The sequence below is a fragment of the Eschrichtius robustus genome, chromosome X, assembly GCF_028021215.1.
Source record: "Eschrichtius robustus isolate mEscRob2 chromosome X, mEscRob2.pri, whole genome shotgun sequence".
NCBI lineage: Eukaryota > Metazoa > Chordata > Mammalia > Artiodactyla > Eschrichtiidae > Eschrichtius > Eschrichtius robustus.
In genome coordinates, this window is record NC_090845.1 from 119,159,211 (window position 1) to 119,186,852 (window position 27,642).

Sequence of the window (27,642 nt, forward strand, 5' to 3'; positions counted from 1 at the left end):
AAAGATTCCTCAAAATCAACATGTTCAGACAGAAATCTTCATTTCCTCTCGTAAAGAAGACACACCTGCGATGTTTCATAGCTCAGTGAAAGGCACTCTAATCAATCAAGTTATGCAACCCGCAAACCTAGGAGTTATCCTTGAGACCCCTCATTCCCTATATCCAATTCGGTATCAAATCTGTCGATTTTATTTTCTAAATACTACATCTTGAGTCCATCCACTTCTCTCTGCTTCCACCTCAACCCCCAGATGCAGCTACCATCATCTCTCCCCTAGACCACGCGAGCAGCCCTCCAACTGGTCTATTCACGGCCATGTGCTCCCTCCATCCTTTCCCTATACTGCGGTCAGACAGAGGTTTTCAAAATGCACATCTGGGGATTTCCCTGGCAGTCTAGTCGTTAGGATTCTGTGCTCATACTGCCGAGGGTGCAGGTTCAACCCCTGGTTGAGGAGCTAAGATTGTGCAAGCTGTGGGATATATAAAATATAAATGAAAAAAGAAAACAAATGCGTACCTGATTATGTCACTTCCCACTCCCTCCCCTTCCCCACTCTCCTCAACACACATCTCCATAAAACCTTTAAATAGCTTCCTCTTCTTCTGCTGCTTAGGAAAGAGACAAAATTCTTCAATAGGGCCTGCAAAGCCCTTCTTGCTCTGGCCCCTGCTTACCTTTCCAGCTCACCTTGCACCACGCTCTCTCTTCCACTGTCTCCATTCCTTTTCCCTATGGCTCATATTTCCCAGGCCCTTCCCGCCATAGGGCTGCTGCACATGCTGTTTCCTCTGCTTGGACCAGTCATCCCTCCCCTCTTTGCATGGTTAACTCCTTCTCAACCTCTTGGATCTCAGCTGGAGCATTATTTGCACAAGGAAGACAACCCTACCTTTGCTGATGAAGTCAGGGTTCCTTATCACAGGCTCTCCTGCACCAGATATTGATTCATTACCATTGTGGTTGTCTGTTTGTGTCAATACCTGAATAATTTCTCTCCCTCCACTACTCATTCATTCACTCAACAAATATTTACTGAGCCCCTACTATATACCAGGCATGATTTTAGAAGGGGCAACCAACTGTAAACAAATAAATATGCAATATGACGTCCAGAGGTGAAAAGTGCTGTGAAGAAATAGGACGTGGGGTAAGAGGACAGAGAGTGGGAGACGCTGCTGACGTGGATAGGATGATGAAGGAAGGCTTCTCGGAAGAAGTGACAGAGCCCAGGTTTAAATGAAGGGGAGGGCAAGTCAGGAGGGTGTCAGGGGGGTGGGCATCCCGGGGAGAGAAAACAGTCAGTGTGAAGACAGCAGGGTGTTTAACCTGTTCAAGGACCAGTCAGGAGTGAGTGGGGCTGGAGTGGAGCGAAGGGGTCGGTGGTAAGAGATGAGGACAGACAGCAAGGTGGGGGTGGGGGGGTGGGGGCGGGTCACGGGCCAGGAACAAACACCACTGGAAGATTTTCAACAAGGAGTGACAGGATTCGATGCATGTCCTCAAACGATCACTCTGGCTGTCTTGGGGTGAAGGATTAGAAAGGGCGAAGGGTGGGAGTACTGAGTCAGTTAGAAGGCTGTGGTCCCGGGGAGAAATGATGGGGGTTTGGACGAAGGTGAGCAAGGTGGAGGTGGCGAGAAAGGATGGAAACCATCAACAGGTTTCCTTCTCACTTAGAGGAAAAGCCCACAGCCTAAGCGTGGCCGGAGAGGCTGTCTGTGCTGTGGCCCCATCTCTCCTCCCTCCGCCTCTCCAGCCGTGCTGGCCACCTCGTCCTTCTGTGAACAAGCCAGGTGTGAACCCGCCTTTTGTATTAGATGTTCCCTCAGATATCAGGAAAGCAGGTATCAACATGGTTTCCCCCCCCCCCCCGGGGTTCTGATCAAACGTCACCTTATCAGAAAATTCTTTCATGACCGCCTTGGATAAATGAGACACTTCCTATTCCCTGTCTCTGCTTCATTTTCCTGATTAATTTCTCCTTGTAGTACTTACTGCCATCTGACAAGTCCATATAACGTACAAACATAAAACGTGTGTGTATTTATTCCAGGAAGGCAGGGATTTGGTCTGTTTTGTTCACTATGGAACAGAACTCCCAGAATAGTGCCTGGCATATAGTAGGTGTTTAATAAATATCTGTTAAATTAATATGATTGAAACAGAGAATGGGAGAAAAAAGAACGGCTCCAGGCTTTGGGGTCTGAATGATGGTGCCACTTACTGAGGTACTATTGAAGATTTTTCAGAACGAGGACTGGGACTCTTTTGCTCCAAACCTGCAGCTGGAGTCCTGAACTGCTTCATCTCTTGCCAGTTTGGAGAAGTCCTCAATCTCTCTGGGCCCATGGAAGCCTGAGAAAGTCCAGAATCCTAGGGGGCTGGGCTCCGCTTCTCTTCCCAAGGGGAGAGAGGAAGAAACTAGAGATCAGCCAAACTTTCTCTTGGTTCCAGAGAGTGAAAGTCACATCACTTGGATCCCAGCCCCACCACTGAGGCTTCAGACATTACTACTCTGTGTGTGGTTTCCGGGCAAACAATTGGCCGCCCACTTTAAGAGACAATATAGCTAAGTGCTTTTTTTTTAATGCAAAAAGAAAGAAATAAAAAAAAAGAACTACCTATTTTCCTCATTCCTGCAGGTGCCCAACCCGATTGACTTGTTGGAGTACATTTTCTGCATTCTTAATAGATAGCTAGCAGGAAATGCCTCGTTTAGGCTCTGCTAGAGGGGTAGAAAGTAGCAAGGGGAGGGCACAAGATCGCCAGGCCCTGCTCGGGCCAGCACTGAGCTGCTCTAAAACGGGCCAGGCGGCTCCGGCCATCAAAAGGTACGTTTGCCCGGCCATAGCATCTTCCTGTGTCTCCGCCGATGGTCGAGAATTAAGGTAAGAGAAGGTGGGGACTTTGGGGGAGGCAGGAGGGATGGGAATTCAACTGGGAAGGAATCGGGGCTGCGGGCGGGGTGGTGGTGGAGGGCATCACATGCTTTGTTCAGTGAGATACAGTCCGGTCCCTTTGGGGTTTTTGTTCCAAGTGATCACCTCTTTGACTCCCCATCCCACCGCCGTGGTGCTGGGTACCATTTCGCAGAAGGGTGGTAAGCACGTCAAGGTAGGCAGCCTGGAAGAAGTCAGGTCAAACCGTTCCTCTTGGATTCCATGTTAAAATATTTGTGCAGAAGACCGGGCAAGTATTTTGATGCCTACTTGGTGTCTTGATATTTTGTGCGTTGGGGAAACTGCAAGTTACAGTGGACTTTTGTAGTTCTGCTGTTAGAATGGCACAGCTGGCAAAGCTTGGCCAAGGCCGAGGGTTTTGTCAGCAAGAGACTTTCGCTACAAAGCCAGGCGTTGATACAGAAACATCTTGGCTAGGAAAGTCCCACCCTTTCTTCTGCCTCGTTGACATCCCCTTAGTTCCAGCTTGGCGGCCCCCCTTCTTCTAAGTCAGACCCACCCCACCAATTCACTCCCGAATAAAGAAGAGAGCCCTCAAGGAGGCTTCGTGTGGGGATGAAAGAAGTAAACCAGATAACAGTTCTCAGAATTTGAATAGCCCGCAAATACAGATCCTCTCCCCTGAGGTCTGAGTACAGTCCGGAGAACTGCTTGTCAGCTGGATCCAGAGACGTAACCCAGGGCTTTCCTTTCGAGTACGTGTCATGTGTTTGGTGAGGAAAAGAGAGGGGCACGGCTAGGTCTTGGGGTTTATTCAGGATCAGCAGTTGTGTAAGGTCTGAGCCCCCCGGGTGAGGGGGCTGAGATGGTGCTCTGACCTGCTCTATCGCTACGGAGCTAGCCTGTGGTCTCTGGCCACGGGGGCTGGGAGCGTGCTTCACCGCCTGATGTCCCAAGGGTCCGGCCGGCTCTTTTCGTGGCTTCAGGGAGACTTAGCAAAGAGAGGTGGCAGGCTGGGTCAAGCCTGAGCTAGAGAAGTCGCCACTGATGAGAGGGTAAGAGGGCAAAACCCACAAAGGCACCAAGCGGCCCTTGCGGTACAGGCTTCCAGAAGATGTGTGCGAGAGCGCACGGGCCGCCTGCCTGCATGCCCGACAGGGAGCCAGAGAGCTGGGTTAGGGTCCTGGCGCGAGTCCCGTGCAGGGGAATGGACGGTTAGCCCCACCAGGTAGTTAGAAAGGGATGGTGAGAAAAGGCCAGACACTGAAGTCAGGGAGACCTGAGTTAAAACCCCAGCTTTGCCACCACCAAGCTGCGTGGCCTGGGCCCTCGATCTCCCTTCCCTAAGCCTGAATTTGCTCATCTGTAAAATGGGGACAAGAATACCTACTTTGAAGGTTGTAAAGATTGGAGAAAGTATATCTGTAGCTTCCGACACAGAGTAGGTCTTCTGTAAACTGCCGCTTTAGAAGAAGGGCTGCATCCACATTTATCATTACTTCGTCATTCATAGCACTGTCGCTTTATTTATTTATTTGATTTGCTATTTTTTGGAAATATATTTGACGTATAACATTCTGTAGATTTAAGGTGTACAAGATGCTAATGTGATAAATTTATATATTGTCATATGATTGCCATCGTAGCTATAATTAGCACCTCTATCATGATGCATAATTATCCTTTCTTTCCAGTGGTTGAAATAATTAAGTTCTAGTCTCTTAGAAAGTTTGATGACTATAATACAATATTGTTGTCTACTTTCACTGCACTGTGCAGTAGAGCTCTAGGGCTTATTCACTACTCATGGCATGTTTGTTTCCTTAAACAACATCGGTCCTGCCCCCCATCCCCGGGAACGACCATTTTATTCTCTATTTTTACAAGTTTGCCTCTTGAAAATTCCACATGTAAGTGAGATCATACAGTACTTGTCTTTGACTTACCGCGTAACGTGCCCAAGGATTACGCCTTTGCTTTATTTCTACAAGTCCAAGTATCTGACGATAATATGTGCTTTTTCACTGAGGAATAATTTGCCTTCAGTGAAATGCACAGATCTTAAGTGTACAGTTTGATGAGTTTTGACAAATGTCTACATCCACGTGTAACCTTCACCCTCTTCAGGATGTAAGACATTTCCAACACTCCTACGAGTTCCCTCTCACCCCTTTCGAAGCCCCACCCCACAGGCGACCGTTGTTCTGACTTTTATCACCATAGATTATTTGTGCCTGTTTCATGTAAGTGGAATCATACAATATGTGGTCTTTTGTGTCTGGCTTTTTTCACTCAGCTTAATGTTTTGGTGATTCATCCATGCTGTTGGGTGGATCGGTAGTCTGTGCCTTTTTATGGCTGACAAACGTTCCATTGTATGAAAGTGTCGCAGCTAGTTTATTTATTCTCCTGGTGATGGACATTTGTGTTGTTTCCACTTTTTGGCTGTTATAAAAAATAAAGCCGCTGAGAACATGTAAAAGTCTTTGTGCAGATATCTGTTTTCATTTCTCTTGGTTATATGTGCCTAGAAGTGGGATTGCTGGGTCATATGGTAAGTGTGCGTTTAACCTTAGAAGAAACCGCCAGTTTTTCAAAGTGGTTGTTCCCACGTATTTTGAAATAAGGATACAGTGGATTCATTTTTCAGGTAGTACCTGTGATGCTTACTTAGCATGGTTGTCACCCGGGGGAAACAGATTGACGTGCTCAATCAGAGGCTTCTGGAGAACAGAATCCAGCTGTGACTGAGGCTAGGATTCCGAAAGGAGAACTTTTAAGCAAGAGTCCTCTGCTCACTGCCAGATTCCCTCCTAACGTTTCATCATAATCTGTTGGCACTTCTGGCAGGACCATAAAAGAACAGCCTGCAGAATTCATACACCCCAACCTCTTCCTTTTACCCTAGAGGAATCTGAAGCCCAGAGAGGCCCTGTGATTTCCCCCAAAGGCACACACCCAGCCAAGGGCAAGCCCAGGTCCTCTGACCTCTAACTGGTGTGATTTCCTTGCACTGCACTTTCACTGCACGAAATGGCATTTCGTCACTCAGCCCATTGTTTACTTAGTGTTAGGTGCTAGAGATAAAGAAATGAATAAGAAATGGCCCCCATCCTCGAGGATCTCAGAGACTAGAGAGGGAGAAGAGCTATTAAACTCTAGTCATTTGCATTATATGCATCAGAATGAATAGATTCAAGGTGTCTTTAGCCAGAGCACAGGGCAAGTCAGGTTGGATGGCCAGAGGTGACGAAGCACCCAGACTGGTTACTTCCCTGGTAAAGGAAGGCCACGGCCTGTCTCCAGTGCCCACTGTGTGCCTGTCCCTGCCTGGGTGCAAAAGGACAGCCTCTGCCCTCAAGGAGCTCACAGGTAGACTCCAATGATGGAGGCCAAGTTTTAGGCAATTTAGCCAACGGCTGTTGAGCATTTGCTCAATATTAAGCTAGACAGCAGGCACCGTTCTAGGCACAGAAGAAGCGTGGTGAACAGAGTGCTTTTCCCCAATGTCGCCACAAAATATTAGTGTGAAAAGTGTTCTCTGCATTTGCTTCAGAGTATATCTGTCTGGGAGTTCCCTGGTGGCCTAGTGGCTAGGATTCCGGGCTTTCACTGCCATGGCCCGGGTTCAATCCTTGATTGGGGAACTGAGATCCTGCAAGCCATGCGGCGCAACCAAAAAAAAAAAAAAAAAAAAAAGAATATGGGATTCAAAGTCAATTGGACCTGGATTTAAAGCTCTGACATTTTCTAAATGACTCTGGGCCGAGTATATCTGTCTGGAGGCCTCAGAACTGGTGTTGTTTGTAATTGCTAGTTTCTAAGATGGGGTGGGGGTGGGTGCAGGACCCCCATCGAACACAGATTATGGCTTCAGGGGGGAGGGAGAATCTGATGTGTTTGATGCTCCTGCATGGAAGTCGCCAAGGTGGAAAGCAGTGCTTATTAGGGAACCTGAAATTGTCAGTACCCACTGGATTGCTCAGCCAAGCTCTACTGGGGTACTCGTGCCCTTGTTCAGGGGGATCTACATGTGGTTTTCGGGGGAGGCAGGCACTTCCCCAGAAGGCAAGTTACTCCACTCTTTGGCCTCAGCGTCCCCTCCCTCCCCCTCCTCCTCCCTCCCTCTTTCTTTCTTTCCTTCTTTCTTTCTTTCCTTCTTTTTTTCTTTCTTTCTTTTTCTTTCTTTCTTTCTTTCTCTCTTTCTTTTTCTTTCTCTTTCTTTCTGTTCTTTCTTTCTTCCTTCCTTTCTTTCTTTCTCTTCCTTCCTTCCTTCCTCCCTCCCTCTCTCTCTCTCTTTCTTTTTCACTTCCTGATGCTCTTCTAATCATGCTCCCGGACAATCTTTTTCATTTGGAAGAGAGGATCCCTTCAGGACTTGGTAGAGCTCTGTCTTGTTTCCTGAACACTACTCAGCAGCTGTGCAGCTCCCCAGGGCCCCAGTGAGAGAGCCTGAACCTTAGGAGCAAACTGCTCGCCCTCAAGGATGCTGCTTCTCCAAACTACAGCCAAGCCGCTTGGAAAAAGAGTGCCAGTGACATGTTGCGTTTGCTCCGCAGCTCTCCCCTGTGTCACGATGGAAGAAGTGAGGAAGACCGCTGTCCAGATGCAGAGCCCTATCAAGACTGAATGGAATTCCCGCTGTGTCCTTTTCACCTATTTCCAAGGGGACATCAGCAGCGTAGTGGACGAACACTTCTCCAGAGCTCTGGGCAATGTCAAGAGCCCCCAGGGACTCAGCCCTTCCAGCCAGAGCGGAGATGTGATCCTGAGGAATGGTGAGCATGTCGGGAGGGTGGGGCTGGAATTACCTATCGGGCTATCACGGAAAGACCAGTTCTGATGCCCTCGATGCTCTTAGACGTGTGTATATTTGCTGAAGGCACGTCACACTGTCTAGTGAGAAGTCACACCTTTTTCTCAGAAGTTTCACATGAAAATGGACACTGTTTAGGGATTTCCCTGGCGGTCCAGTGGTTACGACTCTGTGCTTCCACTGCAGGGGACACGGGTTCCATCCCTGGTCGGGGAACTAAGATCCCCGCAAGCCGTGTGGCACGGCCAAAAAAAAAAACAAGGACACTTTAATCAAATTGATATACCTATTTCCTTATGTCCTCAATTGTGTTAAATGCTGAGCTCACTACTCAGTATACAATAAGAGCGCCACAACTGTTCATTATTAGCACCATTATCTGTACTATTATTATTATTATTACTACTACTTTTGTATGACAGGTCAGGAACACCAAAGGACTTGTGATAAGAGCATGCGTGTCCCCCACATGTACACCCAGCCTCCTCTCAATTAATAGTGGGTGCTCTGGGGAGCAGGGGCAGGGCCAGAGGGAGGCAAATGAACTGTCTGGCGGCATCCCTCTCCCCACCCTTAACAGCATCAGGGGTGTCTATTGCACAAGCTATTGGGTAATTTTTTTTTAATAATAAGCATTCTTTCTTCTCAAAACACATTTCAAGACAGCTATGTCAAAAGGTGCCGCGCTCACGCGCTGAATGCCCTGCTCGCATTGGAGGATGGACCTGCCTCCAAGTGGGACCTCTGCTTTCAGACGCCAACGCTCTGGCTGGCCAGACTCTTTCGGTCTGGACAGGGAGTGGGTATATTAGCCGATATAGCTTTTCAGAATTTGCTTCTCTCCTAGAAATAACTTTTCCGGTCAGGTGACGTGATTTTCTCAGAGACTCTTGGGACTTCAGGAAACATGTGGAAGGGGGTGTAGCAGCAGCAGGTACTAAAGGAAACACTGGGCACCAGGGGCTGCGTGGAGAGTGGGGAGGTGTGCTGTCTAACGGTGTGCTGAGTACTTCAGAGCACCAGCAGGAATGGCTGCTCTTGAGTCGTTTGGGGAATTGACATGTGGTAAGTGGGATTCAGAGGATCTAACTGGCTCCTGGGAAGGGTCAAGACCCCAGACTCTTCATGCCTAGACAAGTCTGCCCACTTTGGCTATCTGACTCTGGGTTAGTTCTGAACACTTTGGCTTGGATATATTACAATCCCTTCTTTGTCAGCACCAGCAATTCATAGTCCCTCACTTCTTCTATCCTGCTTGCCTTGTAAACCCAACCTGAGATAAAACCAACTCTTGGCTTATCGTCACATTTCTTCGCTTCATTTTGCAGCAAGACTCATAACTGGTGTCCATGGCCTCTCCGTCCTCTTCCTCTCCTCTCCTGCTCTCTGGAATCCACTCCACTCTGTTTTTCATCCTCATCACTCCTTGAAACCACTCTTAACCGGGCTAGCCGGGGACCTCCACTTTCCAAAGCCAAACGGTCCTTCTCTGTCCTCATCTTAGCTGAGCCATCAGCAACGTTTGCTGCAGTCGATCGCTCTCTCCTCTTGCAAATACCTCCTTCACTTGGATCCCATAATGTGACACCCTCATGCTTTTCCTCCTGGCTTCTTGGTTACCCTCCTTCTCCGTCTCCTTTGCTGGATGTCCTCTCCTCTTCAACGCTTCAACTCCTAAACATTTGAGGGCCCCAGAACTCCGATCTCAGACAATTTCTCTCTCTACACTCACTCCCTAGGGGATCTCTTCCAGTCTCTTGGTGTTAAATACCATCTATATAAATACCGTCTATGTGCTGATCAATCCCAAATGCGTGTCTCTAGCCCAGACTGGATTTCAGACCTATCTACACAGCTGTCTACTTGATACCTTCACTTCACATAGCTAATAGGAATCTCAAACCAAACAGGTCCCAAGCTGAACTCTTAGTCTCCCCGTCACCCTGCTCCGTCCGTAAGTGGCAGCTGCATCCTTCCAATTAATTGGAGTCATATTTAACTGCTCTGTTTATCTCATATCCCACATCCAATCCTTCGAACAATTCTGTAAGTTCTACCTTCAAAATATATCCGAACTCTGACCACGTCTCCTCACCTCCACTGCTCTCCCCTTGGTCTGAGAGACCATCTCCACACCCCCGTCCCGGAATTTTGCAGTAGCCTTCTCATCGGTCTCCCTGCTTCTGCCCTTGCCCCGCTTCAGTCTATACCATTAAACTGAAAGTCGTACCATATGACTTTTCTGTTTGAAAGCCTCCAGTAGCTTCTCATCTCACTTGGAATCCAATCCAAGGTCTTTAATGGGGACCTCCCTGGCCTGGGCCCCTGTCATCTTTCTGATCTCATATCTTACCACTTCCCACCTCCCTCATTCCAGTGTAGCCTCCTTTCTCTTTGTAGAACGTGACAAGTACAGTCCTGCCTCAGGCCCTTTGCACGTCCTCTCCCCTCTTCCTGAAATGCTCTTTCCCCAGATAACTGCATGACTTCCCCTTTCTTCCTTCAAGTCTCCATGGGAATGTCATCTTTTCAGACAGGCCTTCCCTAAACAATCTATTTCAAAAATAGAAGTCCCCACCCTGTCACTCTCTGTCTTACCCTGTTTTATTTCTCTTAGCATTTGTCACCATGTGGCATATTATATATTTATGTGTTTCTTAGCTCTTCCTACCCCCTAGACTCTGAATTCTGTGGCAGCAGGGACTCAATCTGTTAACTGATGTTTTCCAAGTACCCAGCCTAATGTCTGACACATGGAAGGTGCTCAATAAATATTTCGTGAATGAATGAAATTGTGATTTGTAGAGCTCTTTTTTTTTTTTAATAAATTTATTTATTTATGGCCGCATCAGGTCTTCGTTGTGGTGCGCGGGCTTCTCATGGTGGTGGCTTCTCTTGTTGCGGAGCACGGGCTGCAGGTGCGCGGGCTTCAGTAGTTGTGGCGTGCGGGCTCAGTAGTTGTGGCTCGCGGACTCTATAGCGCAGGCTCAGTAGTTGTGGTGCACGGGCTTAGTTGCTCCGCAGCATGTGGGATCTTCTCGGACCAGGGCTCGAACCCGTGTCCCCTGCATTGGCAGGTGGATTCTTAACCACTGCGCCACCAGGGAAGTCCCCTGAAATTGTGACTTGGATCACAAGGTGTTGATTCTGTCAATGATGGAGTCACTGTAGAGAGGGATTCATTTGGTGGATGGCTTTAGAACCAGGCAGCCTGAGGAGGGACCTGCTTCGCCATTGATTAGCCATGTGATCTCAGGGCACAGCACTTCATCCTTCTGGGCCTCCATTCCCTCATCTGTAAAACTGAGTATTATTGAACTAGAGAAGGAATCAATGAGATAACGCATGTCAAGGGGCACATAGTAAATGCCATGTAGGTGGTAGTTACTTTTGCGGTGGTGGTGTGAAGGCTTGACGCATGTTTTTGAATGGCTGCAGTGGGTACGAGGGCCCACCTTCAGAACATCAGGATCAAAGCAGCAGGCCCGTCCCATCAGCCCCCACGTTGTCCAGGGCCTTCTGCTGGCTGGCTGCTGCCCTGTTTCTTATGCCTTCTGACTTCGCTCTGTATTCTGTGAAGCCCCTGCCCGCCAAGGGAACTTGGACATGGCCTTGTATCTTGCCCAAGCCAGCCTTCCCAGGCCAAACAGAGAGGCGGCTTTCTTCTCCACCTACCTTCTGGGTTGTTGCATTTTCCGTGTGAGAGTCTCACAGATCCCGGGACTGTGAAGATGTGTCTCCCTCGCAGCACGTGGTAGGGGCTAGGCCAATGTTCGTCCGTCCGGCTGCTTGAACAAATGAAGGAGAAAGCCTGTCTTCCTCAAGGCCTCTCTTATCACAGTTAGGAGTCAAGTTTCTCATAAGCTCTGCTGCCTCCGGGGAGGGTCCCCTGAAAGAAGACGGGTCCCCAGTTGTTCTCACTGGAAGTGTTACATGAGATGCACGTAGCTTCGAAAATAGTGGGAAATCCATAAAGTGGTCCTTCATTACTGACCCTTAGCATCCTCTCAGCCTCTGCAGGCTAGCCCCAGGCTGCCTGGCCCTAGTGAGGCCCCAGCTAAGCCACACCGAGAACAGGCTTCCATTCATGGGCTCCCATGGCAGGCTCACCCACATTCTAAGGGTGCTCTGTCAGGCCAAATACGCAAAGCCCAAACACTGAGGCCCGTATGGCTAGGAAATGCCGTTGAATTTCCTGGCTGCTTTTCTCAAATCAAACTTATGTTTTTATTTACTTAGGTATAATTTATACTGGCCCTACTTGTAGAAAAGAAAACACAAGCTGAAAGTATCTTTGAATTATCTCCCTTTCAAAAGAAGGACGTTGGGGATTTCAGAGTAGGTAACTCGAGAAGCTTCAGAAGTTACTATTTCTGGGGTCACGGTTCTGGTACACTACCACCCTGTATTCTTCCTGTCCCAGCCTCAAGCCCAGCCCTAGGCCTGGCAACATGCTCAAGGGCTGCTGAGAAGAAGGTATACGTACAACCTGAGCCCTCAGAGGTCTTTTATAGCCAGTCTCCTTCTCTTGTCCCCTCCAGAATCCAGTCGGGGTGGGGAAGAAACACTGGGTTTCTTCTTTCCTTCCTTCCTTCCTTTCTTTCTTTCTTTCTTTTTTATTTAAAAAAAAATTTTTTTAATTGAAGTATAGTTGATTTACAATGTTGTATTAGTTTGAGGTATACAGCAAAGTGATTCAGTTATACATATATATGGATCTATTGTTTTTCAGATTCTTGTCCTTTATAGATTCTTACAAGATATTGAATATAGTTCATAGAGTTCCCTGTGCTATACAGTGGGACTTTGTTGTTTATCTGTTTTGTATATGGAAGTGTGTATCTGTTAATCCCAAACTCCTAATTTGTCCCTCCCTCCCCTTTCCCCTTTGGTAACCATAAGTTTGTTCTCTAAGTCTGTAAGTCTGTTTCCATTTTGTAAATAAGTTCATTTGTATCATTTTTTAGATTCTACATATAAGTGATATCATATGATATTTGTTTTTCTCTGTCTGACTTCACTTAGTATGATAATCTCTAGGTCCATCCATGTTGCTGCAAATGGCATTATTTCGTTCTTTTTTATGGCCGAGTAATATTCCGTGTGTGTGTGTGTGTGTGTGTGTGTGTGTGTATCTCATCTTCTTTATCCATTCCTCTGTCGATGGACATTTAGGTTGCTTCCATGTCTTGGGTTTCTGTTTTAGTGTGAATATCTATGTGAGGTATAGTCATGCTAGTTGTTTATGGCCCCTGTGAACCCTGATGACTTCGTGTCTTCCTTTCCAATGAGGGAGAGGACTCTGCACTAACTTAACAGGAAGCCACACTGGGTGCCGGGTGCTGTGCTGTAACTGCATTCACTTCAGTCCTTAAAATCCACTACAATTGATAAGGGTCAAAGCTGGGCAAACAGAATATATGGTGTTAGGAGACAGGAGAGGGGTTACATTTGGAGGGGTTTAGTGATGGGAAAGGGGGCTGAGGGGGGCTTCTGGAGTGACCGTCATATTCTGTTCCTTGATCTGGGTGCTCATCACCCAGTTTGTGAAAAAATTTTCCCCCCAGCTGCACACTTATACTTGTGCGTTTTCCTACATGCGTGCTGTACTTCACAAAACCACTTTACAATGGGTATTAATAGCCTCACTTTACAGAGGAGGAAACTGCAGCCCAGAGAGGGTAAGTGATGGGATGGGTCACACAGCCCAGTGAGTGATAAAGAATGAAGCCCAGGTCAGTCAGACTCCAGAATCAGTCTCTTTTTTGTTTGTTTGTTTGTTTTCAGAATCAGTCTCTTGACTATTCCACTATGTTGCCTTTGTAGACCCTGACAACACCCCAGCCAGAGAGTTAATGCCTATTAGGACTCTCACTAATAATGTTTATAATGACTAATATTTATTCAGCACTTCCTGTGTGCCAGACCCTTTGCTAGGGGCTATCACGTGAATTATATTACTGACTCTTCAGACCAACCTATTGGTTAATTCTCACCATGCCCATTTTCCTGGTAAGGAAACTGAGGCTCAGAGAGGCAAATGACTTGTCCAAGATTCCACAGCTAGTAAGGGGCAGCTGTTCACAACCAGATCATTTGTTTCTAGATACTGAGCTCTTAGCTACTTTCAAAATACTAGTACACTTTCTATGTTTAATCTCCTATTTTCAGTTGGGAAAGGGAACCTGGATAATCAGCAAAAGACTAGGTAACCCAGGCAGGAGGCCGTGAAGGAAGGGATGGGACTGAATAGGACCCACCTCCCCAAACTGGGTGCCCTGGAACAGGACTGTCCTCCATAAGCTGTGTCTCTGCCTCTGGTGTTATTTCAACCATCGGCTAATACAAAGAATATCCTCTTTGTTTCTGGGATGAATGAATCAGAGACAAGTGCCACCAGCCAAGATGGCAGAGAGGGGAGAGTCAGTGTGTGCACGTCGGGCAGGTCAAAGTTGGGACCTTCGTGGGGCAGGATACGTGTGTGTGTTCAGAGGGATCTCGGCTTCAACTTCATCATAAAGCAGCATTTATATTAAAGGCGGAGACAGGGGAGAAAGAAGAAAGGAAGAAAAGATAGGTGGAAGGTAATCAGGCAATTATTTCACAGCTGTGACAGGTTCACTGGGTCAAGTGGGTTCATAAGTTTTTACTTAACTAAATTTTTCTAATCACAAAAATAATGTGTCAAGTTTTGAAACTTTAGAAAACACAGAGAAGCATTCAGGACACAAAACCACATGTGCATCTATGCGCACCTACTAAGTTTTACAACCTAACATCATTTTGCACATCATGGCTTGTAACTCGGTTTTTTTTTTTTTTTTTTAAATTATTTATTTATTTATTTATTTTTGGCTGTGTTGGGTCTTCGTTGCCGTGCGAGGGCTTTCTCTAGTTGCGGCAAGCGGGGGCCACTCCTCGTCGCGGTGCGCAGGCCTCTCACCGTCACGGCCTCTCCCGTTGCGGAGCACAGGCTCCAGACGCGCAGGCTCAGGACGCGCAGGCTCAGTAGTTGTGGCCCACGGGCCCAGCCGCTCCGCGGCTTGTGGGATCTTCCCAGGCCAGGGCTCGAACCCATGTCCCCTGCATTGGCAGGCAGACTCTCAACCACTGCGCCACCAGGGAAGCCCTGTAACTTGGTGTTTTAACTGACAATAAGCCATATGTATCTTTATTGCCATTACATGTTCCTCTACAACATCATTTTATGGCTCAAGAGTATCCTTTTTATAGATGTACCAAATCTATTAAAATTTTCAGACATTTAGATTGTTGCCAGTCTTTCACTATATGTAAATATCACATTGAATATCCTAGTAGCTCAATTTTTGCAGGCATCATTGCTTATATTCTTAAAATAAATTGCTGTAAGTAGAATGACTGCATCAGAGTCCACTCAAATTTTAGGGTTTCGATAGCTACTGACAAATTGCTCCCAGAAATGTTATGCCCATCTGCCCCCCGTCCAGCCACGGGAGTGTGTGAAAGCGCAGGCTCGCTGCATTCTTGCAGTTATGGGAGACAGAACCGGTGAATGAAGTATGAGGCTGAGAATCCGCCAGCTCTGTACCTGCTAGCTATGTGTGGCCTTAGGCGAGTTAGTTTAACCACTACTTTCTCATCTGGGTTCCTGTGAAGCTCACGGGAGATGCATCCAGAATGCTAGACAAAGAGCCTGGCCCATAGTAAGTGCTCAATAAACAAAAGCTCTTCTAGATTTACAGTTGTTCCTGCCCACCTCTGATGGATTATTTCTGGGAATGTACACACCAAGCCAAGGCTTCTGAAATCTCTTATAGCCAATACCTACTCCATCCTCCACGTCAGCCCTGAAGTGCTGCGGCTGCCACTGCTTCCCAGGCTCCTTGGCTCTGTCCTTTCCTGCCCTCCCTTCTGTGGTGACTGAGGGCAAAGAGGCTCCTCAGGCCTCGCGCATTACCGTTTTGCTTTTTCCTGGTTGATTCTGTGGAGTGTTGCAGACCAGGAGAGAAACCTGTGAATGTGAGCCTCCTCTGCATTTCTAAACCAAAATAATACTAATAGTAACCGCAGCGACAGCTCTCACTTCTTGAGTGCCTACTAGGTCCCGGGCACCATGCCAGATGCTTTACATGGATTGTCCCCTTCCATCCATCGCACAACAGCCCCAAGAGGCTCCGAGACGGGAGGGGACATGCTCGGTGTCACACATATAGGAGGTGGCAGAGCTGGGATTGGACTCCCAGCCTGCCTGACCTCAAAGTCTGTGCTCTTAGACCCTCTGCGTGCTGCTCTCCTCCACAGAGAAGGATTTAGTGGGGACTGTGTGTGTGCATGTATGTGTGTGGGTGTGCCTTCATTACAGTAATGTTTAGTCGGGGCCCACTCTGTGCCAGGCACTGTGCAAGTTCCTGAGTATGTGATGGTGAACAAAAGAGAAGGGATCTCAGTCCTCTTAAAGCTTACTGGCTAGTGGGGAAGACCAATAGTGAGGGAAGGAAGGCAGGAGGGAATCACAGGTTAGGCTTATGCCATGGAGCGGTAAGCAGGGCATAGTCACGGAGAGTAGCCGGCTGACACCCTGGACATTGGCAGTTCAGGGAGAGCCTCTCTGAGGGGGTGACATTGAGGTTGATGTGTCCAGAAACTAGTCTGGAACAGGGAGACGGGGCCACCATGCAAGGGTAGAGTGGAGGGAGTGTCCTCTGGGGTGGAAGCAAACTCTGATGCCTGGAGGTGCTTTCTAGAAGGTTCTGGGGTTCTCCGAAGTGTCTATGGGTGGCATGGGTGGTGCCTCTGGGTTTGCTTAGGACGCCAGAGAATAGCTCGCTATTTTCACCCTAAAAGGGCAGGGTGGGAAATGGAGGCTTGCGCTCTCTGAACAGGACCTGGTCTTAGGACCAGAGGCCTCAGGAATTGAATGCTAGAGGCATGGATGGGACTAAGAGGCTGGGGCTAGATGCTCAGAGTTGGAGTAGAGGGGATGGAAGCCTTTTGTATTCCTACTGAACGAAAAATCCAGCCTGGGGGGGAGGGGGAGGGGCAAAATAGGAGGAAGGGATTACGAGGTACAAGCTACTAGGTACAAGATAAATAAGTTACAAGGATGTAATGTACAGCTCAGGGACTAGAGTCAATATTTTATAGTAACTTTGTATGGAGTATAATCTCAAAAAATGCACCTGAAACTAAAATAATATTGTAAGCCAATTATACTTTAAATTTGTTTTAAAAATAAATTTATTTCTTATTTTTGGCTGCGTTGGGTCTTTGTTGCTGCACGTAGGCTTTCTCTAGTTGTGGCGAGCGGGGGCTACTCTTTCATCGTGGTGCGCAGGCTTCTCATCGCGGTGGCTTCTCTTGTTGCGGAGCACGGGCTGTAGGCGTGCGGGCTTCAGTAGTTGTGGCACGTGGGCTCAGTAGTTGTGGCTCACGGGATTCGTTGCTCTGAGGCATGTGGGATCTTCTCGGACCAGGGCTTGAACCCGTGTCCCCTGCATTGGCAGGCGGATTCTTAACCACTGCGCCACCAGGGAAGCCCTCTACTTTAATTTTTAAAAAAAGACTAAAGCCACATCCACTTTAAGACATCACAAGATACGAGGTGGTTAACATTTCACAAACACTGCCTAGTATCACCTTGAAGGGAAAAAAAAAAGAATGAGAAAAATCCGGCCTTCCCTAAGTGTCCCCAAAGAGTTCCTTGCCTGCTCTCCATTCATTAGTGTAGGTTGGGGTTTGAGAAGGCAGCAGAGTCTTCCCTGGGGCTCCCTCTCATCTCCCAAGTAACTAAGAGGGGGATCTTGGGTAAGGAAGTGTCACCAGGGCCACTTCTAGCAGTGGCAACCGGGAGCCACTCCAGCGGTCCCCAGGATAGATGGCCGTGGTTGCTGGAAGCTGTTTGCCCAAGCAGCCTGAGAAAGAGGCCCACCAAAATCTAGGGTCTCTGCTCCACGGGACACCGCACCCAAGCCTGCTCTGGCCAGGTGCTTTCCCCAGGCCACCCAAGGCCCACCATTGGGTTGCTGTTCCTTCAGGATTGGGCCACATACTCCCAGCCAAACTGTGCTCCGGTGCACTCAGTGACCAAGTGTGACCTTGGCCAGAGGCACGCCACCCACTCCCCTTAACGTTTCACTCAGAGAGTTCTGGAAGGGAAGCAGTTTTTAAAAAATATTCGAAACGCGCTGGGGCCTTGCCTTCCACTTTTCAAGCGTTCAAAACCTAGGTCCTATGTATGAGATCTGTAAAGCCAGTTCAGATGGAAACTGCCCAGCTATCAGAGGCTACACATTGTTTCTCATTTGTGCTTAGGACATGCTGTACCCTCATTCAATATGAAGCACAAACAGTGATTAGCCTAAGTCAGCTTAATCACTCTGTTTGTGCTACACAGCGCCCTGAATTGCTACTAGCCCGCAGATATCAGCTTGCAAAAGTAACATCCCTCCCCAGGAACAAATCTTCATGTGTTTCCCTGCCTTGGCTTCATTAAAAGTAGCCACCCGTCACCCATCTCTTGTGAACGATGGGAAAAGTTGGGCAGAGTATCTGTGCCGTGTAGATTAGGGCTTGTTTGTTTTGCTGCGGTGGTGGATGGGACACTCCAGTGTCACTGGGCAGACCTCTGAGACAAAATCCAGGCAAACTGAACATTCAGGAGCACTGCGAGAGGCGCAGGAGGAGGGGGAGGGGGCCAGACAGCCACACCCATGCGCCCCCTTCATTATCTTGGATAGACAAGAACCTCCAGGCTTTAAGCACCATCTGCCAGAGTTTGCTCTCTCCCTCCTCCCCCACTGCCTGAGTGGGTGCTGAGAATGGGAAAAACAACCGTCCATGTCATGAGCTGCCCGAGACTCTTCGAGAACTCTGATTCAGCAGCTGTTAGAGGCACAATTTGAATAGGGTCTCTGAGACCAAAGGAGACTCCATCCCCACTAGCTTGTCCACAAGAACTTTGCAAGAAGAAACTGAGTCACTGCTTGACCTTGAGCATTTTGCTTTTGCAGGAAGAGGTTCGAGCAACCACTTCCCTACCCATCACTGATCTCTCCAGCTCAGATCCCTACTTGGCTAATCTGCTTTGCTAACTTGGTCCAGTCTCTTAACATCCCCATGCCCCAGACCTCTCTTGAAAATGGGGTTTCAATCCCTAGAGTTGAGTGATGCAAGCAAGTGTTAAACCCTTTCTAAAGTTCTGTGGAGTCCTCCTATTCGGTGTATTCCAAACACCAGCTATAAAATAAAGCCAAACAACGGCAACAAACAAACACCAATCACCTTTAATCAAGTAATTCTACTTCTAGAAAAGTTTCCTTGAGGAGCTAGTTGGACGAGGGTACAAAGACGTATATATGAAGATGCTCATCCCAGTGTTGTTAATATAATTGAAAAAATGGAATAACCAAGCTGCCCAAGTACCACGTTTATTAGTCATGTTACTGCCTTATGATGAGATACCTGCAGCCATTTAAAAAGCTGGTGTTGGCTCTATTCTTTGCTATGGGAGGATGTTTGCGATATTTTAATGATGCAAAAGTAACCTTAAAAACAATATGTGATGTGAAAACAATGCATGCATGAATAGAAACAAATCTTAGAAAGAAGTACACCTAAAGGGAGACAATGGCAGTCTCTGGATACTATGCTTAGAGTGATTTTTTTTTTTTTTACACCTTTTCTACATTTTTTTCACATTAAAAAATAGTATATATTAATCAGAAATAAATTAAGCTAATTCCATTTTGAAAACAATACATAAACCTGTCTTCTAAATCTTTCCTTCCCAGATAGTGACATGCCTCCAAATCAGTGGCGTTTCTCTTCTCAGTGGACAAAGCCACAGCCGGAAGTATCTTTTGCAAATGGTGCCGCCAGCTGCAGCTTGAGTGGATCTGGTCCCATGGCTATGGATCAGTATCCAGTGTCCCTGACCGGGAGCCCTTCCATTCAGCCTGGCGAGCTGAGGCATTTCTCCTCCCCCGCCAGCTCCAGCTTCCCAGAGCCTGGCTACCCTCATGCCTTTTCCACTGGGCACTTGGTTCCAGAGCCCCAGCCTGATGGGAAGTATGAGCCCCTCCTAAGTCTCCTCCAGCCAGAGAGATGCCTAACCCATCCTCAGGAATCTGCCTCGTGGGAGGATGGCTACTCCGCCCAGACGTCCGGAAGCATGGGATTGCTCTTCAACCTGCCTTCCGGCTCAGCCCACTGTAAGGAAATGCCTCCAAATACTTGGAGGATTGCCTCTGATCGGTTGTGGTTGCGAGTGAGTTGGCGTGAGATGAGATGTGAAGACTAATTGCTGCCACTCCAGCTATGGGGCTTCTGAGGGACAGAATGTTTTGCTTAAGTTCCATCTGTCTTCACTAGGCTGCGTCGATAGTCACCGTTTAACAACTAAAGGGTTGCATAGATAGCCAGCCAGATGCACTTGGTTCAGAGTATCCACCCTGGTCTGCTGACTTGGACTTACCCTAGAAAAATGGGCTGCTGCCTAAAATCTTAAGGTCCTGCATTCACCTCACTGTGAACTGCCAAATAATCCATTTGTAAGACAGAACTCAGGGATATACCTACAGGCTCAAAACTCTATCCTCCAAACAGGTTGGCAACTTGCAATAATGCCAGACTCCTAGGCAAGAGCAAGGGCCATCTATACCAACAATCTGCTCCACACATTAAAATTCAGAGTGACTGTGGAGGCAGCCCCCTTGCTGCCTGGAGAGCGTCACGGTGCCTGACTGTCTGGGGCTTCTGCTCCCAGACCCACACCCCTCCACAAACGAAAGCATCCTTAAGGCTCATTCGCTATTTCATTTACTCACTCACCCCACAGATATTTAATCCTCTGGCTTTCGGTACCCTGGATGAATTTTCTTTTACAGCTCCCTGGTCCTTACGTATCTGGTTCTAGTGTTCCATGCCTGAAAGAAATTGCTAGAAGCTGCTTTTACTTCCGAACTAAGTATATATATTACACAAAGGGCCTGTTCAGCCTAGCCCTACCTAAGTCAGGTGCTGTGTTCCATCCTAATGTCGAAAACCAATTCCCTATTAAAATACCACTCCATCATTCCCAGAGTTTGATTAGGAATGTACCTAAAGAGTAAATCATAAAAATGTCATGCTTGGGAAACCTATGAGAATTCCCACCCTAGGACTCTTTTTCAAAAATCTGCTCCTGCTGGATTCAGAGGGACAGATGAGGCCAACTCTGTATATATGCTTGTGCACACACACAGCAGAGCCCTGTCTCAACAGATGGTTAGAACACAGATGGCTCAAATCATCACCTCCCAAACATAACAAGCCCGTGCAGTTCAAATCCAATTCAGCAAAGATTTAGTGAGCATCTACTATATGCCAGGCACATCATGGCAAAGCCACCATGCAGGCATTATCCAATTCCGGAAAGTTCTAGACACATTCTCAAACAAATGTTGATCGCTAAAGTCTCGACTGCTACTGACTCTTCAGACTCACCTACTAATGCAGATATCTGTCGGATTAATTGGTGACTGATGGTCCAGGATCTGTTGAGGAAGTCAGTGACCCTTGATAAGAAACATTGCCTGTAAGATGGGAACAAAACCCAAAGGGCCTTCAAAACAGAAGCTTCTCTGTTTTTGTAACAACTGATAAAATGTCAGGTGTCTATAAATTGAGGACCAGGAGATTTGGGGTCCCTGGGGGGGCTACTGGGCACTTTCTAACCCAGTCCCCGATTTCATTCCCAATCATGTTTTCTTCTTTCCTAGTTAAGAAAATCTATTTTCCCCCTGATGGTGGACCTGCCAGTGCCAGCCTTGCAGTTGAAAGTAAGTATCTGCTTCTGCCTTTGATAGCATGTCTCTGTATCCTGAGAACAAATCCGTAGCATAAAAACCAAGATCTCCAGCAACTGAAATGACCCCCATTTCTATTTAGTATTTTCATCCCTAGAATAGGTTTCATTTTGGTCTCAAAGAGCCTGTGCACTTGGTATCTTGTAAACTGTTTTGCCCATTTTCTAATTTGGCTATAAAAGCAACTCTATTGAGTTCTTTGAGCTGGATTTAAGTGAGATAAGCAAGGTGACGCAGGAAAATGAACAAATTCATGAGGGTTAGCCTGCTCTCTCCCAGATGTTCAGTTTTCAGCCTAGAACATAGGGCCACCCCGGGACTCTGCAGTCAGACAAAATGCCACCTGATACCAAAGGCTAGGACTCTGGGCCCACGCTCAATTTGAAAGTGATGTCAGTAAGAACTGCCAAATGAGGACAATCTCGGGGGTTGACATGAGGATTTTCATGGCCTGGTGTTGAATCCAGCTTCATTACTTACCAGCTTTAGGAACTTAACCACGTTTCTTCACCTGTCCATACCTCAGTGGCTTCATTTATAAAATGAGGATTAAAATAATGCCCACCTCATCAGGTTTCCGTGAGGATTAATTGAAATAATATATGTAAATGCTTAGAATTTACATTCTAATGGAAATTAGCTCCAGTGAGCCCGGCACAACATAAGGCAGCAAAAAGTGCCTTTTGGGAGGGCATCCTGTGTGCCTTCAGCTGTTCTCGGGCTGTGTGTTTGAGAGGCATCAAGGGAAGAGCTGCCACCACGGCCCCAGATCTCAGGCACCTTACAGTTTGGTGTGGAGTGGGGGTGAGCACGATATATAGGCCTCCCTAGAATGTCCGCTCCTTGAGGGCCGAAGCTTTGAGGGGTGAACCGCCCCACCCTTAGCACCTGTGGCAGTGCCTGGCGCAGAGGTCAGTGCATACGTGTCAAGTGAATGAGTGCACAGATGCTGGAAACAATAAAAGAACATCGACAAAGGAAATGGTAAAAATCTATCTGCTAATAGAGTACAAATTAATTTTGTTTGACGCCATTTTGTAAAACAGAAACAAACAAACAAGCCGCAAATCACCCTCAGGGAGGAATTGGCGGTGCCCAAGTGAGGAGGTAGATTTAAGGTAGCACGGCTTTGTCAGGCTTCATGGAAGTCTCTGCCTGAGGGGATGAGCTCTGCTGGCCTTCTAATGAGTGATATCAGGGTTATCAAGTCTCCTAAGTACTTGTTAAGAGTTTATACATTTAAAAATTGTAAGCCTTAGAATTACTAAAAGCTTGATGATTTCAGTTGTTCATAGGCCCAAATTAACAGCAACACCACCTGTGGGTGACGGCTGTGAGCCAAATCCCACACACTGCATCCCGCTCAGTCCCCACAACGACCTTGTGATACGTGTATGAGGACATCCTAGGTGCCTTATACAAGAGGTATCCAGTAAATAGGGATTGACTGACTGAATGAAGGAATGAATATGCCCATTTTATAGATGAGGGGACTGAGTCTCAAACAGGCGAAAGGACTCGCCTTAAGACCACACAGCAGCAAGCAGCAGAGGTATTATCTCTCTGCTCTTGCAGTGTCCTACAATCATCAACATCGAAAATTACACTAAACATAAATCATCAAAACAATTCCAACTTAAATCAAGTGTACAACAGTGAAGGTTAGCAACTGGTACGGTTGTTTCACTGTATATGGGTTCACTGTCCATCTGTGGCCAGGACACTATCCTGGAATAAGAGGAGTGGGTGCAGAAGGCTTGGAAAGCATGCAAAGGAGCAGTATTACCTTGAGAAAGGGCCAAGGGGATGAGCCTTCCATGCGGAGAGTAGCTGACAGGAGGTGGGGAATGGGTACCTGGCTATGCCAATAGCCCCCATCCCCATTGGCTAGTCTGCAGCTGTGGCTTTGGGCAGAGGAGGCAGCAGGGCGTGAGGACTGGGAAGGGGGTGACTTCCTCGGTGGATAAAAGGACCAGGAAACCCCTTCAAAGCCCGTGCTCTTAAGAGAGCACACTGCCAGTTTCCCCGTCTTGCCTGATGCTGAGAACCACAGGGGAGCTTGTGAAATGCCCAGATTCTGTGCCATCACTTCCTGGTTGGTAGCTTTGGCGTGGGACTCGGTCGCCTCTTTATATGTTTGATTCTTCATATATTTTATATTAACCTGATTTGGGGGGAGGCTTGGTTTTTTTGGGGTTTTTTTTGGTTTTTGTTTTTGCCCGCGCAGCTTGTGGGATCTTAGTTCCCCGACCAGGGATTAAACCCAGGCCCTGGTAGTGAAAGCGCTGAGCCCTAACCACTGGACCACCAGGGAATTCCCATATATTAACCTGATTTTGAAGTGAGCTGGGTGAACCTTTCAGGAAGGATTTTGATAGTTCTGAAAGATTTCCTCTGTGAGATCCCAGATAAATATTTGTCAAAGGAAGGAAGGCCGAGTCCCCTCCTTCCCCTCCAATATGGCCTAGTCCCCTCATGCAGGTGTCCCACACCCGTGAGGCAGAGACCTTGTGGAGAGAAGAGCGATCTGCTGGAAGGATAGTTAGTTGGAGAGACCTTTCTGGAGGGGACTCCCCAAAACTGTGGTGCCGAAAGTTTTAGTGAATTCGATTTTTTTTAATCTGTAGAAATAGACACTGATTCATTGTACATTTCTTCAGTTTTTACAGGTAATAATCATATTGACATTGCTATTTGCCAGACATGGTGCTCTTTTATTTACATATAAATCTAATAGTGTGTAAAACTGTCTTGGTCCCTGCTCTCCAAAGAGTTAATAGTCTAGTGGGGAAGGTAGACTCCACCAAAAAAAAAAAATAAAGAAGACAAAACAAAATATTTGCAAGTTATGGTAAGTATGAAGGAAGCATACCAAGTGTTGAAATAGAGAAAAATGGAGGCCAACTTTGGATAAAGTGGTCAAGGGAGGCTTCTGTGTGGAAGTGATGTGCAAGCAGGGACCCGAATGAAGTGAGGGGTGAAGTGAGCTTTAGGAAGAGCTGGGGTGGAGGTGGAAGGAGCTGCCCTGCCCAGGCCCGGAAGTGAGTGAGGAATGGGCCAGAGCACAGCCTGGAGAGGTCGACTGGGGCCAGGTGACACAGGGCCTTCTGGGTCATGGTGGGAGGTTGGATTTTCTCTTCTAAGTGACTCAGTGAGCCATGGAAGGGTTTGAAGTGTGAGCCAATTTGCATTTATTTATTTATTTATTTTAAGTATTTTTTAAAAATTTATTTATTTTATTCATTTATTTTTGGCTGCGTTGGGTCTTCATTGCTGCGCGCGGGCTTTCTCTAGTTGCGGCGAGCGGGGGCTACTCTTCCTTGCGGTGCGCGGGCTTCTCATTGCGGTGGCTTCTCTTGTTGCAGAGCAGAGGCTCTAGGTGTGCGAGCTTCAGTAGTTGTGGCTCACGGGCTAGTTGGTCCGAGGCATGTGGGATCTTCCCGGACCAGGGCTCGAACCCGGGTCCCCTGCATTGGCAGGCGGATTCTTAACCACTGTGCCACCAGGGCAGGGAAGCCCCCAATTTGCACTTAATAAGGTCACAGAAGCCTGCTGTGGAGAGGATTGACTGGAGAAAGGGATGGGAACAAAGAGACCAGTTAGGAGGCCAGAAGCATAGGATGGTAGCCTGGATCAGATGGCAGCAGTGGAGGCCAAATGAAGTTAATGTATTTGAGATCTATTTGGGGGGTTTAGCTCTTCGGTTTCCTGCTTGAGCAGCTGGGTGGATACTGGTACGTGTATGGAAATGAGGAAGATTGTAGGAGAACAAAACTCTGACCACGTTCAGTCTGGGTGCCTACAAGACATGCAAGCGGATATCCCTCTTCAACAGTTGTGTATGTAAGTGTGGAGTTCAAGAGGGGAGTCTGGATAAACTTTTGAGATTGTTCAGTATAAAATGACATTGAAAGCCATTGAATGATCACCCAGGCAGAGAAGAAAGAAGGGCAGAGGACAGAGTCTCGGAGTGTGCCAATATTTACAAGTTGAGGGCATGAGGACCCAGCAGATGATACTGAGAAGGAGCGGTCCCTGGGTGGGAGGAGAGCCAGGAGCGTGTGGTGTTACAGAAACGCAGAGAGGAGAAAGTTTCCAGAGAGCATGATCAACTGTGTCAAAGGCTTCCGAGAGATCAAATAAGAGAAGACCAGAGAAATTTCTATCGGATGTGGCACCAAAGATTTTGATAACCTAGTTAAGAGCAGTTTTCGTTATAGCGTGTGGACAGAAGCCAGGTCAGGTGGGTTGAAGAGGGAACGGGAGATGAGGAAGTGGAGACAGTAAATGCCAGTAGCTTCTCGGAGAGCGTAGCATTGAGGGGGGTGAACAGAAATAAGGTGGTAGCTACAGAGACTAGTGGAGTGGAGTGGGTCTTTTTTTTAAAAGAAGGCAAATATTAGAGCCCATACAAAGATGAAGAGATGGATGACAGAGGAGGATGAGGATAAATTCATGGTTGAAGTCACTGAGAAGTTTTGAAAGGGACATGTGGAAGTACTGACATTTGCTAAGAGGAGGGGTCCTTCTGCCATTGAAAGCAGACAAAAGAAGGAGAATAAGGACACAGATGCAAGTAGATTTGCAGGCTTGGTTTGTGGGGAGTCTGAAATGTACTAATTAAACGATTTCTCTCTTCTCAGTCAACTATGAAGGCTGAGATCACGAGTTTACGTGGAAACAGGCTCGGGTGATTTTTGCCAGTGCTATTGGGTTAGTGTAATGCAGAGAAGGCAAACGGTGAGGCCCATCCAGGGTTGAGATTTTGACGAGTGAGTGCGATGGGTGGAGAAAGAGGAAAAGGAGTTGAGGGTATTTGCAAGCGAGTGATTGTAACAAGGGACCATGGCGTGTAAGCTGCTCAAAGAAGGAAATGGAGGCAGATGGAAGGTGCCGGGTAGTGGAGGTTGATGGATTGGAGGATGAGGTTATATAAAATGCGGTGATAAGACTACGTAAGCCAATGACATTGGGACATGGTGGTTGGAGAGCGGATGTTCGAACTTGAGGTGGCAAGGATGCCACCTGTGTAGGCCATGACAAGGTCTAGCGTGGGACCATGGCAAATGGCTGGCTGAAGTGGCATGAACTAAAGGTCATTAGAAGGTGAGGAGAATGCCAAGAACCATGGAAGTGAGGCAAAATAAGAATCAATAGCTCCCTACACCGCGGGTGCTGTTTTTATCCTCGTTCACAGATGGGAACATGGAGCTTTAGGGAGGTTAAGTAATTTGCCCAAAGTCAAGGTAAGTGCCAGAGTCAGTTTTCTCTGTCCTTGGTCTTACCCACTAAGCTAAGCTGCAGCGTGACCCCACAATGATTCTACTCCCTATAAAGGCACTGCCTCTTTAACAAAATAAGAGCTAATATTTATTGAACATATCTGTGCCACACACTGTTCTAAGGGCTTTACATGTGTTTAACTCATGTAGGAGGTAGGTATCATTAGTATTCCCATTTACCAGATGAGGAAAGTGGGGCTCAGATAGGCTAGGTAACTTGCCCAAGGTCACACAGCTAGGAGTGGTGAGGTCGGTCCGGATTCAAACCTGGGCTCCTTGGACCCCAAGCTGGCTTCTTCCTCATCATGCTTATCCTATTTTTCAGAAAGCCAGTCTCCAGAGAGAAGAAAAGATCTGTTCTTTTACTGAACTCCGGTTTAAAGAAGAGAATTCCTTTTTCCAAACCTGCTTATGGTTTTCTACTGGGAATCCAGAGGGTCTAGAGACATCGCCGTCCTTATCTCTTTCTGCCACAAAAGAGCACTGAGTCCAAAGCAAGTTTCTGTTCTCCCTGAAATTCTATACTTTTCCTTGGCACCTATGCCCCACGTTAGGTTTTGTGGTTTTTTTTCACTTTTTAAGCATATAAGATGGTTAAAAGAGATGTTCAGTGGTGGGGAGCATAGAGGCTCACACCCCCTGCACCCACTGCCCTCCTACTTAGAAATCAGCCGCCTTACCCTCCATCAGCTGGGTCTTCCACATAAAGACTGACGGCGTGGTACCCGATGGGGTTGTCCCACTCTTCCAACTGAATAGAGGTTCCAGGAACAGCCTGACACTTTCTAGCCTTAACCAGACTATTTCCATCTT

The 27,642-nt window shown here is 47.3% G+C and overlaps 1 protein-coding gene across 1 annotated transcript; it reads left to right on the forward strand.

Moving 5' to 3' along the window:
- The first annotated feature begins 7,481 nt into the window (after positions 1–7,481).
- Positions 7,482–27,198, forward strand: VGLL1 (vestigial like family member 1). Its single transcript, XM_068532431.1, has 4 exons — positions 7,482–7,683; positions 19,493–19,912; positions 21,461–21,520; positions 27,155–27,198. Exons 1-4 carry the CDS (start codon positions 7,482–7,484, stop codon positions 27,196–27,198), a joined length of 726 nt encoding a protein of 241 aa, XP_068388532.1.
- The last annotated feature ends 444 nt before the right edge of the window (positions 27,199–27,642 follow it).

Excerpts from the sequence above, each read along its gene's own strand:
- VGLL1 (XM_068532431.1), top strand. The coding sequence starts at position 7,482 with ATGGAAGAAGTGAGGAAGACCGCTGTCCAGATGCAGAGCCCTATCAAG. Across the intron at positions 7,684-19,492 it reads AGATGTGATCCTGAGGAATG|ATAGTGACATGCCTCCAAAT; the intron begins GTGAGCATGTCG and ends TTTCCTTCCCAG. Across the intron at positions 19,913-21,460 it reads GCCTTCCGGCTCAGCCCACT|TTAAGAAAATCTATTTTCCC; the intron begins GTAAGGAAATGC and ends CTTCTTTCCTAG.